At 50.1% G+C, this 14,924-nt stretch overlaps 1 protein-coding gene across 1 annotated transcript in view; it reads right to left on the bottom strand.

Moving 5' to 3' along the window:
* Positions 1–1,512: 1,512 nt before the first annotated feature.
* The window catches only part of TECTA (tectorin alpha), a 137,612-nt gene continuing 124,200 nt past the window's right edge, over positions 1,513–14,924 (bottom strand). The window contains exons 15-23 of the mRNA XM_036276159.1: positions 14,465–14,760; positions 12,036–12,146; positions 10,525–10,727; positions 8,776–8,939; positions 8,093–8,341; positions 3,938–4,100; positions 2,771–2,858; positions 2,382–2,498; positions 1,513–1,613 (exon numbers count right to left, since the gene is read on the bottom strand). Of these exons, the coding sequence (XP_036132052.1) occupies positions 1,513–1,613; positions 2,382–2,498; positions 2,771–2,858; positions 3,938–4,100; positions 8,093–8,341; positions 8,776–8,939; positions 10,525–10,727; positions 12,036–12,146; positions 14,465–14,760 (1,492 nt within the window). The remainder of the gene's footprint in view (positions 1,614–2,381; positions 2,499–2,770; positions 2,859–3,937; positions 4,101–8,092; positions 8,342–8,775; positions 8,940–10,524; positions 10,728–12,035; positions 12,147–14,464; positions 14,761–14,924) is intronic.

Here is a 14,924-nt window from a genome sequence, read left to right as displayed (position 1 = left end):
TGAGCAAAACCCATTGTCTTCAATACAGAAATTTCTAATGAGTTTGAAATGAAAATCAATGAAGAGGAGTTCTTCAGTACTAAAACCTCCTTCTTTGCATGTTTTCAGCTAAAATTCATCTAATAAATCAAGTCAATCGTGTGAATAAGACATTATTGTATTCAACTCAGATTCTGTCTGATTGTGGAAACTCAAACCTCACACTGAGTAGAAGAGGTGGTGTCCTTTGAATCTTCTGATCTTGGAGTGGGCGACAATCTGGAGCCGAAATTTCTACGTGAAAAAAAAGCATCAACTTCCACCCCAGTGAAGATGTATTGTGTCTCCAGAGAATAAATGGTTTGATTCCTGACTCCATCTCAGTGTGCATTTCCCAGAGGAGCTGAGTCCCCGCTGAGCAGATCCTGTTTTCTCCATGGAAACCCATCGTGTTTTTAGCCACATCGTGTGTCACCAAGACAAGCCCCCAGCTGCGGCCGTTCCCAGGGGTCGGGCACAAGGCAGCGGGTGCAGGCCGAGCGAGCCCCTGCGTCCCGGGCCGAGGGCCTGCCGCGCTGAGCGACACTGGTGGTCCTCACTCCCGCAGCGAAGGACGCTGAAGATTTCTGCTGGCATTTCACTGAGTTCGGGGAAAAATCAAAGTTGCCTTCAGTTTCAATCCAGAACAACTTCAAAATAAGTTTGAAGTGGGGTTTATCTTGCTTTCACCTTAAGAAGCATTTCGGGGATATATTTAGTGGACGCGCCATTTGGTGGTTGAGCATAACAAGCGCGTGTTTCTGGAGCAGTCACACGGGAGCGCTGACCGCGCCCAGCAGGAGCGCGGAGCCTCCCGCCCGCGGGCCTGGCCGCGCTCCGCCCGCCGCGGGGTCCGCGCAGCGGGAATGATGGCAGCCACCACGTCGTGAGAATACTTGAACACAAGTTTATTTAAGCATAAAACACATTAAACATGATTTGGTTGATTTATAAAAGAGGAGAAATTGGGTCGGAGGGGACTGGATAGGGGGGTCCCCAACGTCTGCAACCAATACACCCCGTGACCCGGCTGCCTGGCGGAAGGACAGGAGGGGAGACATGCATCGGGGAGAAGGGGCGACTCATGCATTTCACAGGTCAGACACTGCACGGGAGGCTCGGGCCGCCCCTCCGCACCCTGGCCCACGGCCTCCTGGTGCCGGCTAACCCGGGGCAGCGCTGGCTGGACAGAGTCTGCTCAGAGTCCGGGGAGAATGTTCTAACCGGAGGTTTTTCCTTTAGTGAATCAAAGTTTCTAGCGGCAACTGTGTGAACATTTTGGGTGAGATACATGCTTTCCACAACTGGCTTCAGAAGCCCGTGTGTACTCGGAAAGAGGAGCCGGGACTCTCCCGTCTGCAGATGTCTGGCCGTCTGAGGCAGGTGGCATCATGGCGAGCTCTGGACACTTTCAGGTAGGTTCGACTCGGGGCACACACCTGTTATCCTATCGGGAACTGATTTACAGTACTTTACAGAGCAGCCCTGAGCTAACTATGAGGTCACGACTGATCTATACACAAAGCACCATAATGAAATCTGGGTCACGATGAGGAGAAGTGTCCGCGCTTGAAGTTCAGTGGAAGAATTAGAGGCTGTGGACAGAAAGGAACATAGTAAGTCCTGTGAAAACACCCAGACACCTGTTTGATAAAGATTAGACATGTTTGCAGTTCTCAGCTAAAGGGAATTACATTGCCAAGAACCCACTTTATCCAGTGGCCACAAAGAAACAGAATCAGGCCCGGCCAGTGCGGCTCAATGGGTGAGCGTCGACCCTGCACCAAGAGGTCACTGGTTCAATTCCCAGTCAGGGCACTGCCCAGGTGGTGGGCCTGAACCCCAATGGGGGGCATGCAGGAGGCGGCCAATCAATGTTTTCCCTCATTGATGTTTCTTCCTCTCCCTTCCTCTCCCTTCCTCTCTCTATAAAATCAATAAAGAAAAATTAAAAAAAAAAAAGTAGAAGCAGAATTAACTCAACTTTCAGAAGACCCCTGTGAACCTGAGCGCACCAGGGAAACCAGAGCCAAGTCTGCTGCAGGAAATCTTGTCTGTTGAACCAAACATTCCAGTTCCAGCCACAGCCCAGGTAGACTTGGTGGCCAGATGCAAGGCCAACCTTTGGTCCTTAAATGGTTGGATACATTTTTTTTTTTAATCATCTTTATCTTTTAGTAAAATAGCAGAAACCCAAAGGTTTTAAATGATGGTGCTAATATTTCTTGGGAGTTTTTCTAATCTTTCCTTCTTAATTTCTGAATTTTTATAGATGCATTGCTGGCTGGGCCTCAGGCATGACTTTCTGCTCCTCTGTAAAGAAGTCCCTGTGCCCAGCTGCTGCCCAGAGTGGGCACGTCTACCTCTGCAGCTCTTGCCGTCCTCCTGCAGGGTCCCCGTCACGCAGCTGCACAGAGGCCCCTCGACCCGGCTCGTGCAGATCTGCTCACACCCTCCGTTGTCCTCACACCAGTCCAGCCCTAAAACAGAGCAGTGCGTCACAGTAACTGCCCGCGCCTCAGCTCTCGCCTCGTACCCAGGGCAAGGCTTTAATGTTAGGAGGGAGAGAATGCTCATGTGAGTGTGAGTTTTCACAGTCAAGGAAAAGGCCTCATTATGGAAGTGGGAAGAATTCGAACTGGCCCCCTCGACCGCCCCGCTCACCAGCTTCACGTCACCGGGAAGCAGGCGTCCCCAGCCTGCAGACCCCATCGCCTCCACGTTTACAGTGTGTTTCAGGAAGTATACGTACTTTTTCTCCTAATGGGTCCCACTGAGATGATTTGTTCTTTAGTTTCTTTGGTATACTCTGTGGCGATCCTGGAATTTTGTGGGCAGGTCTGAAAGACAGAACACCAGAGCGAACATTTCACACAGTCAAGCTGATAGCTTTTACTCGCCATGTCTCCTCCCAAGGCGCAGTGGTTCAGCCTCAAGCAGGTCACTGTCCCGATTAATTAGCTCCAGTGCCTTTTTGATCACTGAGCCCTCCGGGACTCGAGGCTTTATTTAGAAGATAATTAAATACATTCTCCACACTAGAATTGGTCAGAGAGTCCCCCCTCCTGGGAATGGGGCTGTGTCTCAGCAGATGACAGTTTCCACAGCCGCATGTGGAGGACGCTCGGACTATAATTCACAGCTCAGTTCTACAAGTATGGGTTAAGCAGAAGCTGGAATGTTAAAGGCAATGTCATTGCCTTATGTGATGGGGGCAGACACCTGGCACCGAAGACGGGATTGGTTTGTCATCTCATCCCACCAGCCCTTCCGGAGGCTCAGGCTCTGCTGTAGCTCAGGATGAGCTGCAGGACAATTCCTGTCTAAAGGACACCTGGATCCAGTGCCCCTGAGCCCAGGAGTCTGCTTCTGCCGTGGAAGGGAGCTTGGCCCCACTACTCTCTGCAGAGTCAGGCGACCTGGCTCCGGGAGGCTCCAGTGCAGTAGTTCTCCAATGGGCTGCTTTGCCCCAGGCCAACTGGCACTGTCAGGAGACGTTTTTGGGCGTTGCAGCTGGGTGGGGGTGCTACTGGCACCTAGTAGGTAGAAGCCAGGGAAGCTGCTAAAAGTTGTACAATGCACAGAACAGTCCTCACACAAAGACTTATTCGGTCCAAAATGTCAACAGAGTCAGGGTTCCAGGATCCCTCGTCTACTGTTACACCAACGACAGCCCAACACCGCAGAGCTGGAGGGGCCAGTGGGCATCATGTCACGCGTTCTCTCTCCTGCTGTCCCACCAGAGCTGGCTTCCCCTTGAAGGATCTGAGGGTGATTCTAGTTCAGCCGTTTCCAGGTGCTGTGAGACCCCAAGAACCCCGAGGATTCACACAGGTCCTGGCATTTGTGAGTCCCATGGTATGAATCCTGGGGCAGTGAGAAATGAGGCTACGCCTTGACTCGCCCCACTGCCACTTACTATTTTACAGGAGTACTTTTCTGAATCACAGAGCGACACTGCACAGTGGAGGTGGACTTCGTCGTAATCCCCGATGAACTTGAAGACTGTGACATGAAAGCGGCAGGTCAGGGAGACGCCATTCTCCTCGATGCCAATGGTGTTGTCTTTAATGTTCTGACATCTATTTGGACAAAAATAACATCTTCGATTCTTATTTTTATATTTCAAATAAAACCACTGTCAATGGTAAAAATGCCTTTGCATTTGAACGTGATCTCTGGACTCTGTGAGTTTGTCATTTGTTACCATTCCCTTGTATTTACATAGTTGGTTTTAAAAATTATTTCCCTTTCTTGATTTTAGAGAGGAAGAGAGAGAGAGAGATAGAAACATTGATGAGAGAGAACATTAATTGGCCGCCTCCTACATGTCCCCCACTGCGGATCGGGCCCACAACCTGGGCATGTGCCCTGACTGGGAATCAAACTGGTGACCTCTTGGTGCAGGGTTGACGCTCAACCACTGAGCTGCACCAGCGAGACCATAGTTTGTTTTAAAAGCATCAAACAGCACCTCCAGTTAGTACTCTAACTGCAATAAAAAACACAATGACTGAGGTGGAACTCAATCTCCCTGAGCCTCAGTTTCCCATTCTGCTCCCTCCCGCTGCTGCTCCTGACATCAGTGTACCAAGCACAGAGTGCTTCTTCTGTAGGTTCTTTCGCTAACTCAGCTCGGGGAGGAGCCCCTGATTCAAAACCACTGGGAAACCTTCCCCTGAGTGAAACGGGGAGCTGGAGGAAAAGAAGGAACAGTCAGGGGTGAGCTGGAGAACTGTTTGAAGTAGGTCCAGTCTCTTCTGTCACCCCTGCTCCGAGGGGTACTGACAGATGCAGCCCTCTCTCAGGCACAGATAGCTGGTCTCCACTGCTGAGAGCTCCCCAAATGTCCAGTCTCTTTTCACATAATGTCCCCCCTCCCCGAAGTCTTTCTGCAGCTCTTCACATGCATGACTCCTGCTCTTTCTCCAGCACCAGTCTGCTCCCCTCCTTTGTAAATATTCCCTGGTCCTGCCCTGCTCAGGCAGAAACAGCAGCTTTTCCTGGTTTGCCAACAGCGCTCTGCTGAGCCCCAGGATGCGAGACTCCCATCATGACTCTACCGTGCCTCTGGCACACAGCAGGCGTTGCATCCTTGTCGGACACCTGCACTAGTGAGCCTATGGACCTGCTGTATGGCTCACGGGAGCTAAGAAGGTCTTTAAAATAATAAAGATAAAAGGATGACTCTTTCTCTTATGTTTCCCTCCTTGAGCCCACAGAATTAAATAGCTTAGTTAATAGGAGAATTACAAATTGAAGTAATCCTTTAGCATTCCCACACCTCTTACATTTTGCAATTAGTCTTCAAGGCAATAACCTCTTAAATGCTTTGAAACAAAAATGTTTCAGACTGCTGCTTCTTGTCACTGCTACTCATTTGAATAATCTAAATTGATTCGAAGATTCTAAAATATTCATAGCCCTTGATCTTCAAGCCTTTCCTCCAACGACCAGAGAGATTACTTGAGGTTTCAGCATCACAAGAACATGGAAGGGAAGGCAGAGACCCAGGGGCGCATAGGGCTGCCTGTGCACCCCCGTGTGAGCAACAAGCCCAGAACTCTGCGTCCTTGCTTGGAGGAAACCGGCCTTCCTCCGCCAGGCACCTGAAGAGGACAGCGACTGACTGCACGTCCCCAAGCTTCTTTCTGAGTCACAACAGACCCTGGTGCCATCTCTGCCCTCCACAGAGTTGGAAGGAACAACGGCCCTCCGAATTCTTAAGGGGCCTCATTTGGGTGTGTTCATCCAGCACTGAGCACTTTTCACGCAGGTTCATGGAAACAGAAGACAGGATCCCGGGTCAGGACTCATGGACTAAGATCCTCCCACGTGATGAAATCACTTTGCACCCAATAACGGTTTCATCTGCAGGCCTTTATTCAGACCCAGGAGGAAGCTGAGATTTCTGAACATGCTCACTTGCCCGCTCTTTCTCTGGGGGTCAAGTCTACTAACCACTATTATAAAAATGCTCCATGCACAGTGGCCTTCCAAGGAGGCACCGTCCATATCACCTGGGTTTGCATTTGGTAGTGGACCAGGTCTTAGCCCTTCCACCTGGGGCGGGGGGGAGAAATGGAGAACAGGAGAACAGTGATGCTAACCCAAGCCCTGAGGCCTGCAGGGCACCACGCAGCCACTAGGTGTCCCTGTGCCTCTGAAGAACCTAGAAACCAATTTGGGAAGTCAAAGGCCTTAGTGAGACCTTCGCTGAAAGTCCCAGTTTGCCGCAGACACGCCCACCACAGGCCACATCTGGCCAGTGTGTCTTGATGCCTGCGAGGACCCTTCCCCCTCCCCTTGCTGGTTGGGCAGCGGTGGCCAGTTGTGTACCGAACCTCTCTGAGCCTGTTTCATCTGCCAAATAGTTGCTTTTGTTGTCCACTCAGACCACACCCTTCCTTTGAGGAATCATTCCCAACCTTAACTACAGGTAACACAGCACTTCCTGACCCCCGCGCAGCAGGACCCAGGGCACACTCCCTCAGAGCCGGCACCTTGGACAGCGAATGCTTCGAGGGGAATGACTCTGAGATAACGGCAGAAGCAGGAAGGTTGTCCTGATCTTCTCCCTGACCCTTTCCACCTGAAAAGGGTCATAAAGCCCTCGTGTGGAGGTACCCCAAACCCCAAGGCAAGGAGCATCCTCATCTCCAAGACAAAGGGGCTCGGAGAAGCACCTCAACAGTCACTACGATCGTTTCTTGCTCTGACCTGTCACATGCTCCATGACTGCCCATCAGACCAGCATGAAGCTCTCAGGTCTCACCATTGCCTTGGGTCTTCATGTCCCCTAATGAAGGCTCCTGTGTCACATAAAACTTGTATTAACTAAATGATGACACTTTTATTTGTCCATCTGTCTGTGTCTGTTTAATTTTCAGACCCAGTCAAGGACCCTCAGAGGGTCAAGGAGAGGTCGGTCCCCCTCAGTACCAAGCGGTTTCACATGCATCTCCTCCAGAGGAGAAGCAGTGGCCATGAGGGCTCCCCGCGCCCCTGCCCGGGATCCCTGCGTCGGCCGGACCCGTGCTGCGGATGTGCACCCAGGGCTGCCCGTGTCTAACAAGGGGACCAGAGACAGAGACAGACACAGGGACGAAGGCGAGACGGGGACCGAGCGAAGGAGGGAGAGTCAGGCAGGGCTGGCCCCTGGACCTAGTCACCCCGAAGCCACACGGCTCCTGGGAGCTGCTTCTGCAGTTACTAAATGCCTTGTTTTCTGCATAAGCTACTTTTGAATTGGTCTCTACCACAGCTAAAGGAAAATAATTTGATTAAGCAGTCATCTGTGTTAGGGCGATGTTCTAAAATTAGATTATGGTGATGATTATGCTCCTCTTGTAAATCTACAAAAACACATTGAATTTACATTTAAAGCAAGTTTATTTTATTGCATATAAGTGATGTATGCAATAAAGCTGTTAAAAATAATTATTATTGCTTGACACAACCAGTGTTTTAAAAACAAATTATCATTATTGTTGTTTGATCTATAGTCTTTTCTTCTTTTTTATTCATTTATTCACACAATAAATTTTGTTTCATAATCACTAAATTTCAAAAAATAATCATTATAATCACCTCGTTACTATATTTCGAAAGAACTAGGTGCCGGGCATACAGGGTGAGTAAAAAGAAACTCTGGTTTCTAGGCTTTCTAATTCCTTAAAAATTTTAACAGAAGTCCTAGTCACCTTTAGTTATTCTCATTCTGTTCTTTCATTTGCAGATGGTCCACCTGTCTCAGACTGAAATTTACAGAGGCAGGAAGAGCCCTCTCGGACCACACTGAGAATATGTCTGTGTTCAGCGCCACGTGGCCTTCGTGGTCTGCGGGCTCCTCGCTGTGTGACCCCGAGCAAGTTGCTGGTTCTCACTAAGCCTCAGCCTTCTCTTCCATAAAACGGGGCTTCTGCTGTCTACCTCACAGGCGGTGATGCAGCGTGATAGTGCTGGCCCTGTAGGTCGTTGGCAAATATTCATCCCTGTTCCCTTCTCTAAACTAGGGTGTAGCTTAAGCCTGTGCTGAAGGCTCTGAGCCCACCCTTGATGACAGGCTACGCACCCTTCTTCGATGATGAAATACCGGAGTTTATCGTTGCTGTCGCGGGAGGGCGTGGCATAGCACTTGTTCAGTGTCAGGATCAGATGTGTGGCATCCGCCCCGACCACAAAGACGCCGACATACAGCACGTCTCGGGTCGTCAGCACCACTTCGCCCTGCCGATAAGGGTGCTTGTACGAGGCGTTTTTGTAGAGTGCCATCTTGGTGGTGAAGCTGCCTTCTTGGGTTGGAACTGTCAGGTTAATGACACTAAAAGGGAAAAAATAATCATGAGGCAGGGAACCCCAAACAATTATATTTATTCAATTACCTGCCATTATTTCAAGCTGAAAATGTAGAGCTAAAGAGCAGTAGATAATAGTAAAACCCAAGGCTTCCCTGTCCAGAACGGTGCCCACTGGCCACACGTGGCCGTTAAAATTATATTAAATTAACATTTCAATTCCCCAGCCACATTTCCAGGGCTAATCGCCACACAGAGCTATGGTGCTGGGTAGGACAGATATAGAATGTTCCCATCATTATAAAATGTTTTACTAAACAGTGCTAGTCTAAGCGAAAATAAGATGCAGAAAATATTATTTTTCCTAGTGATTCAAAGATAAAAGCTAGCAATTTTGATTATGCTAACCTCACCTGTCAGTGAGCAGACAAAGCAAGGTGCACAGACTGTGAGACTGTACCTTAGCATGGGCTTCACCACGGAGTCCAAGGAGATCTTGATATCCAGCTCGTAAGCACATGAAAACTCCACGTTGATTGTGCGGTCCCGGGTGATGATGTTGCCAGTGTTGTTGGCACTTTCTATCCAGACTGTGTTCTTGTACATGATGTGAGTGCCGTTGGACTGCAGGGCAAAGGGGTCAGAGCATTAAAGCTGGGCCTGAGTGTGCTGGCTTGCATTCAAACTCACGCCTGAAAGTGGAGAAAGTGCTTCCTGTCGTACACACCTCAGATGCCAATATAAATCAGCAGGGAGCTAGCTTCAGCATGTACTAAAAACCTGTGATAATAGAAGTCAACAGCATTCTTCAGTGGGTGCCCTGGCTGCCTGCAGAGGGTGGTTTCAGGAATGCTAACTATACCAGCCCCACGTCTCTCTGGGCACCAAGCAGGGGACAGCATAAAGTATTACCATTAGGAGCTAATATGTGTCTTCTTTTTCCATTCTTAATTCAAAATCTCTCCTCCACCAAATCTTATACCGGACATGTCCACAAGGACCAAAATGAACAAATGCAGTTTCACCTTCTTACTTCTTTTACTTCCTGATAAAAGCGTTAATAAAATACAGTTCATATCAGCATTACTCATAAGGGCCCCATATGGATGTAACACAAATGTCCATCAACTAATGAATGAACAAGCAAAATTATACACACATGGAAATATGATTCTGCAATAAAAAGAATGGAGTGCTGATAGATGCTATGACCTTGATGAACCTTGATAACATGCTAAGCAAAAGAAGCCTGACACAAAAGACCACACACGTTATGGTCTATCTACGTGAATGTTCAGTTTAGGAAAGTCCATAGAAACAGAGTAGAGGTTGCCAGAGGCTGAGCAGGAGGGGAGGGATTGTTAACAAGTGAATGAGTTTTTTAAAAACATGTTTTTACTGATTTGTTTTAGAGAGAGAGATAGAAACATTGATGTGAGAGAGAAAATTAATCGGCTGCTTCCTGCACGCCCCCTACTGGGGATCCAGCCTGCATGCAACCCAGGCACGTGCCCTGACCTGGAATCTAACTGGGACCTCTCAGTCCATGGGGTGACGCACAATCCACTGCGTCACAGTGGCCAGGCTAAATGAGGGTTTTTGAGAGATGATGAGAATATTCTGAAATTAGATAGTGGTGATGATTGCACAATTCAATGAATGTGCTAAAAACTACTGGATCGCATGCTTTAAAGAGTGAATTTTATGGTATGTGAAGCTTGTCACAATAAAACTGTCACTTAAAAAAAAAGAAACAGTTATAAAAAAACAAAACAAAAACACAGACAGCAGGAAGAGGAGAAGAAGGAAAAGGCTTTGCTAACCCACAAATTGGATAATCTGACACCAGAAGTTGGGGCCTGCCGTGTTTCTCTTAGATGATGTCTGGGACACCTCTATCCCTGACGTAGCTAAGCCCAGCTGTGTTTACCTGGGAGAGCAACAGAGGGTAAGCGAGGGAGCAACGTGCTGTCACCGTGCAGGGCGGGGGTGAGGAGAGGAGCTTGTCATCCAGCGAGCTCACAGCTCAGTGTCCACTTGGCACCGAGTCATCATTCTCCTGACGCCTTTCATTACCTACACGCACCTGCTCTTTCCCAAGGAGGATGTTTCTAACTGGACCCACCTGAAGCTGGCTGTAAGGACAATCCCTGTGCAAACACCGGGGCAGTGCCTGCTTCTGCCAGGTGCTCCCTGGCCCGTTTCTCACCTGCACAATGTTTCCGCAGTTGCCTTTGGTGTTGTTGATCTGGAAGGAGATGAAGTCTTCCCCTTCAATGCCAGTGCACTGCCTGTCATTGACCCGCACACCCTCTCTCTCGAAGCCAAGCTGGAACAGTTTGCACTTGGATATGGACACTTCCATCTGGGACGCCTTGCAGGTCACCTCGGCATCGATGATGTCATGGGAGTCTGCGGGGAACAGTTGTGAGAGCCAGGTGAGTGGGAGGTGATTGCAGCCAGGTCAGGGGAGGCATCTGCACAATTTCCTTTAGAGAAGTCAATCTGCACAGGGCTGTGGCAGTTCTAGCTGAGCTTGGTACCAGATGAGTATATGAACTCATTCAGTGCAATAGCTGGGACATTGCAGGGCCTTTTTAAAAGATGAAAACACTGCCCGGCAGGTGTGGCTCAGTGGCTGAGCGTCGACCCTACCAAGAGGTCGCCGGTTCGATTCCCGGTCAGGGCACATGCCCAGGTTGTGAGCCCGAACCCCAGTGGGGGGCATGTAGGAGGTGGCCAGTCGATGTTCTCTCTCATCAATGTTTCTCTCTCTCCCTTTCCCTTCCTTTCTCTAAAATAATAAAGAAATAAAATAAAATAAAATAAGAAAATGCGAATGAAGTGTCTTTTGTTCATAAACCCAGGACTTTCTCCCCACGTGGTGGGAGCAGTTTCTGCAGCTGTGTCTGGCTCATCATGGCTCAGCCAGAGAACCTGCCCCAAGTCCCAGTAGCCCTGGCCAGGCCGGCCCAAAGCCCCAGCACATTCCCGGGTGAGCACCAGGAGCTCTTGTTCCTGACACAGTGGCATGCCGGCGGACGCTCTGTGAGCTCACAGCACAGCTCCGGGCACAGGGAGACAGACGTTCCCCTCTGCAGGGACGTTTCCGACACAGTGGCATGCCGGCGGACACTCTGTGAGCTCACAGCACAGGGAGACAGACGTTCCCCTCTGCAGGGACGCACGGACAGCACCTGTCGTCTCCTCCTATGGAGCCAACGAGGCTTTCGTGGTCTACCAGCGAGAATGCAGCACGTGCCTGCTGAGTTACCTGGTGTGTGTGTGGGGGGGGAGCAGCTGCCCCTGACATCACGGCTGTGCTCCTGTGGGACTGGCTGGGAGCGGGGCCTCACTCCTCCCTGCTTACGGTTGCCTCAGACCTGGGGCCCGACCAGCTGGCCTCCGAGAGAGGTGACGCCCGCAGTCCCGCCCTGATCCTCTCAAGTTCCGTCAAACCTCCGTCACCCTGTCCGTCCGTCTCAAACGTCACTTCAGCTCTTTCTAATGCTGCACGTGGCCTCAGGTGACACTGCCTGATTCCACTCACGTGCACGTTTTTGTGTCATCATTTATTGCGGGAAAGGATGTGGTTAAGTGGAAATAAGCATTAGCCTCCTTCGAGGTGGTCCGGTCACTTCCTTGTTCTGACGAAAGGCTCTTTAAGTCTGCTATTCCTGGGCGCTGCCTCTGGCCTGCGGGGGTGGCAGGGTCACTCACTGTTTCCGTAGGGGGGCGGCTCGATGCAGCCGCACAGCTCTCCCCCGTTGTCCAGCTCACAGGTTCGGTTGGGACAGTCCGCCCCCACACAGGGGTCTTCGACCACTCCTGCTAAAAAGGAAAACAAACAGAAGCACACAATTTGATTTTCACACCAACACACAGTAGCATGTGGTCACCCTCTGGGTCTGCCAGTCGAATGGAATTGGCGATGGACAGAGAGCAGCCACAGATGAACCTATATAGTGGCCACAGCTCGCAGTCGGGCCCTTGCTGTGGGCCCAGCACGAGCTCCCTGCTCTAGCGTGCTACCTGTTCCAACCTCGCACGTGCGCCTTGCTGGGCACTGCCACCCCGTCACCGCCGGAGCCTGCCCGGGGCGCCCAGACGGAGCTGGGTGCGGGAGATGGACTGCACATGGCCTCAGCCACCCAGACCCCCACGACTGCTGACTTGCCGTGCTGGGCACTGGGGCCGTCATCTCTGTGTGAGCCGCCTACTTCTGTACAGCCACCCCTCACGTCACAGTGGGTGTCCACAAACATTTCTCAAGAAAGACAGTCTTAGAGCAGGAAGTGCCGTAAACAAGGACCTCTTAGTCTTTTTGATTCATGGTCCACCTTCCCCATAAGCATCTACTTAATTGTATAAAAATAGATAAACCAAAAACCTACACAGAGCTCACAAGCATTGAATCAGATTAACGGTACTGTTTTTCCAAAAGGGTAAAACGGTAAGAGAAGTGTGAACGTACGTCAACTCTCACCATCCTCACATGATGAACACGTTTCTGCAGCAGGGTCCGAGACCACCTTCCAGACCGTCAGCAACTTAATTTACACCACGAACTGAGATTTTGTTTGAGACACTTCTTTAGTTAGAGAACCTCTCTCCCTATCCAGATGTAATAATTCTTCTGTCTGTCACGGTAGATGATGTTGAGAGCTAAAGAACCACTATTCTGTCCCCACACGAGTTTAGAAATGAAACAAGGGAGCAGAGCTGTCCCAAAGCTGCAATCGTCTCTCCTGACACAGCAGCCAGCTGCCTGCAAATCACCTGACCGGACCAGGTGGGAGCACACCTGACCGGACCAGGTGGGAGCACACCTGACCGGACCAGGTGGGAGCACACCTGCCGGACCAGGTGGGAGCACAGCGATGGCCTAACATCACCATCTGAATTCCTGCAGGAGGACTTCAAAAAAGTCATTAGCATCCTTTAAATACATTTATTGTAAGGTCCTCCTTCATAAAGACCCTTTCACGGCCTGGCATGCTCAGTCCCTCTCACAGAGCTCAGCACACAGCGCCCCTCAGCAGGTGTTCTGGTTACTGAACACCAGCTGAAAGCAACCCCAGAGCAGCACAGAAAGGAGGTGTGGAGGCTCCAGCCCGAAGGAGAAAACCTCACTTAAGATACGAAGGCCCATCTGCCAACTGGCCAATGAGATATGCCCTTATACAGAGGATGTTTTTGAGGCTAACGACAAAAAACAAATGATTTTCCAAAATATTCCAGACAATTTAACAAGTCTAAAGGTTAATTTTTAAGTTAAAGTATTGCTTGTTCACACAACCTATTAAAGTGATCAAAGCATTTCTGTTAGTTTCCAGAAAACACTAGTAATGTCAAGACATTCTGAAGTCACTGAATGCAGATTTAAATCAAATGCACTGTTTTAGGTTTGGAACAAACTGTACTCCAGTGCTTGGCCAGGTTTAACCCTCACCTCCCGAGGTGCAGCCAGCCCGGCGCGAGCCAGTGCTCATGGTGCCGCCTGCGGGCGGGGTGGCACCTCTCAGGCACATGCACACGTTCTGTGAGATGCAGATTATCCCACATTATGGGGCAGAGCCACCACTTCTTTATATGGACACGTATTTATATGACAAACGTGTATGTGTTTATATATATCTGCTCCATGTATTTGATTAACATGGTAAGAAAATGAACAAATAGAATAATGGGTCTACATCAAATAATATTCTTAGGACAGAAAAAACCCCCCACAAGAATCCATAGATCTTTATTATATCACTGATTTAAAACCCCTCAATAATTCTAACCACAGCTTCCTTTCAACCCAGGTAGATACAGCCAGCTCACTTCCAACTCAACTTGCTACACATTCTCCTTCCGGTTTGGACTCTGGCTTATGTTAAAGGACCTGAAAGCAATCGGGAGTCCCACGCTCTCTCCCTCTGCCTCATAAGTCCAACCCAGAGACCCCCATCGTCCCAAGCCTGCGTTCCAGGGTCCCCAGCAGGGCAGGAGCTCCAGGGGGCAAGGCTGCAGCTCACAATCTCAGCTGTCCGTCCGAGAAGCAGACCTCTACTCAGCCAGCCACAGGAGACAAAGCAGTGCAACCAGCAAAGCTGTTCTTTGAACTTAGACAGTAATCTGCAGAAATAAAATAATGCTCTTACAGCAATTCTCCTTCTCAATCCACTCGGTGCTGAGGATGCCGAAGGAGCGGCAGGACTCTCCGTAGGCGGCCAGGGAGCCGCACAGCTGCAGCTTCTTCTGGTTGTAGCAGCCGTCCAGGTAGCAGGATTCGTAGAAGGGCAAGGGGTCGAGCAGCCCATAGCAGGGCTGGAAGAAGCCCTTCATGTCCGTGAGCTTCAGGCAGTAGCCGTCGCCCTGCATCTTCTGAATGTGCACATTGTCACACGTGGCTGCGTACTGGGAGAACTGCAGCTCGTTGCAGCTGGGGGCGAGAAGTCTGGTCAGACCGAGACAAGCAGAGACAGCCGTCTAGCGACAGAGGAAGGGAAGACTGCGTCTGTTACCTCTCTGGCTAGCCCAGAGGTCAGCGCGCTGTGCTGACTCCACACCAGTCGGCTAGGCAAGCGTAGGAAACTACTGTTAATTTCACTGAGATAAGTG

Source organism: Molossus molossus, unplaced genomic scaffold (assembly GCF_014108415.1).
Source record: "Molossus molossus isolate mMolMol1 unplaced genomic scaffold, mMolMol1.p scaffold_m16_p_22, whole genome shotgun sequence".
NCBI classification, from domain to species: domain Eukaryota; kingdom Metazoa; phylum Chordata; class Mammalia; order Chiroptera; family Molossidae; genus Molossus; species Molossus molossus.
Note: the sequence above shows the minus strand (reverse complement) of the source record. Positions and strands in the feature narration are given on the sequence as shown.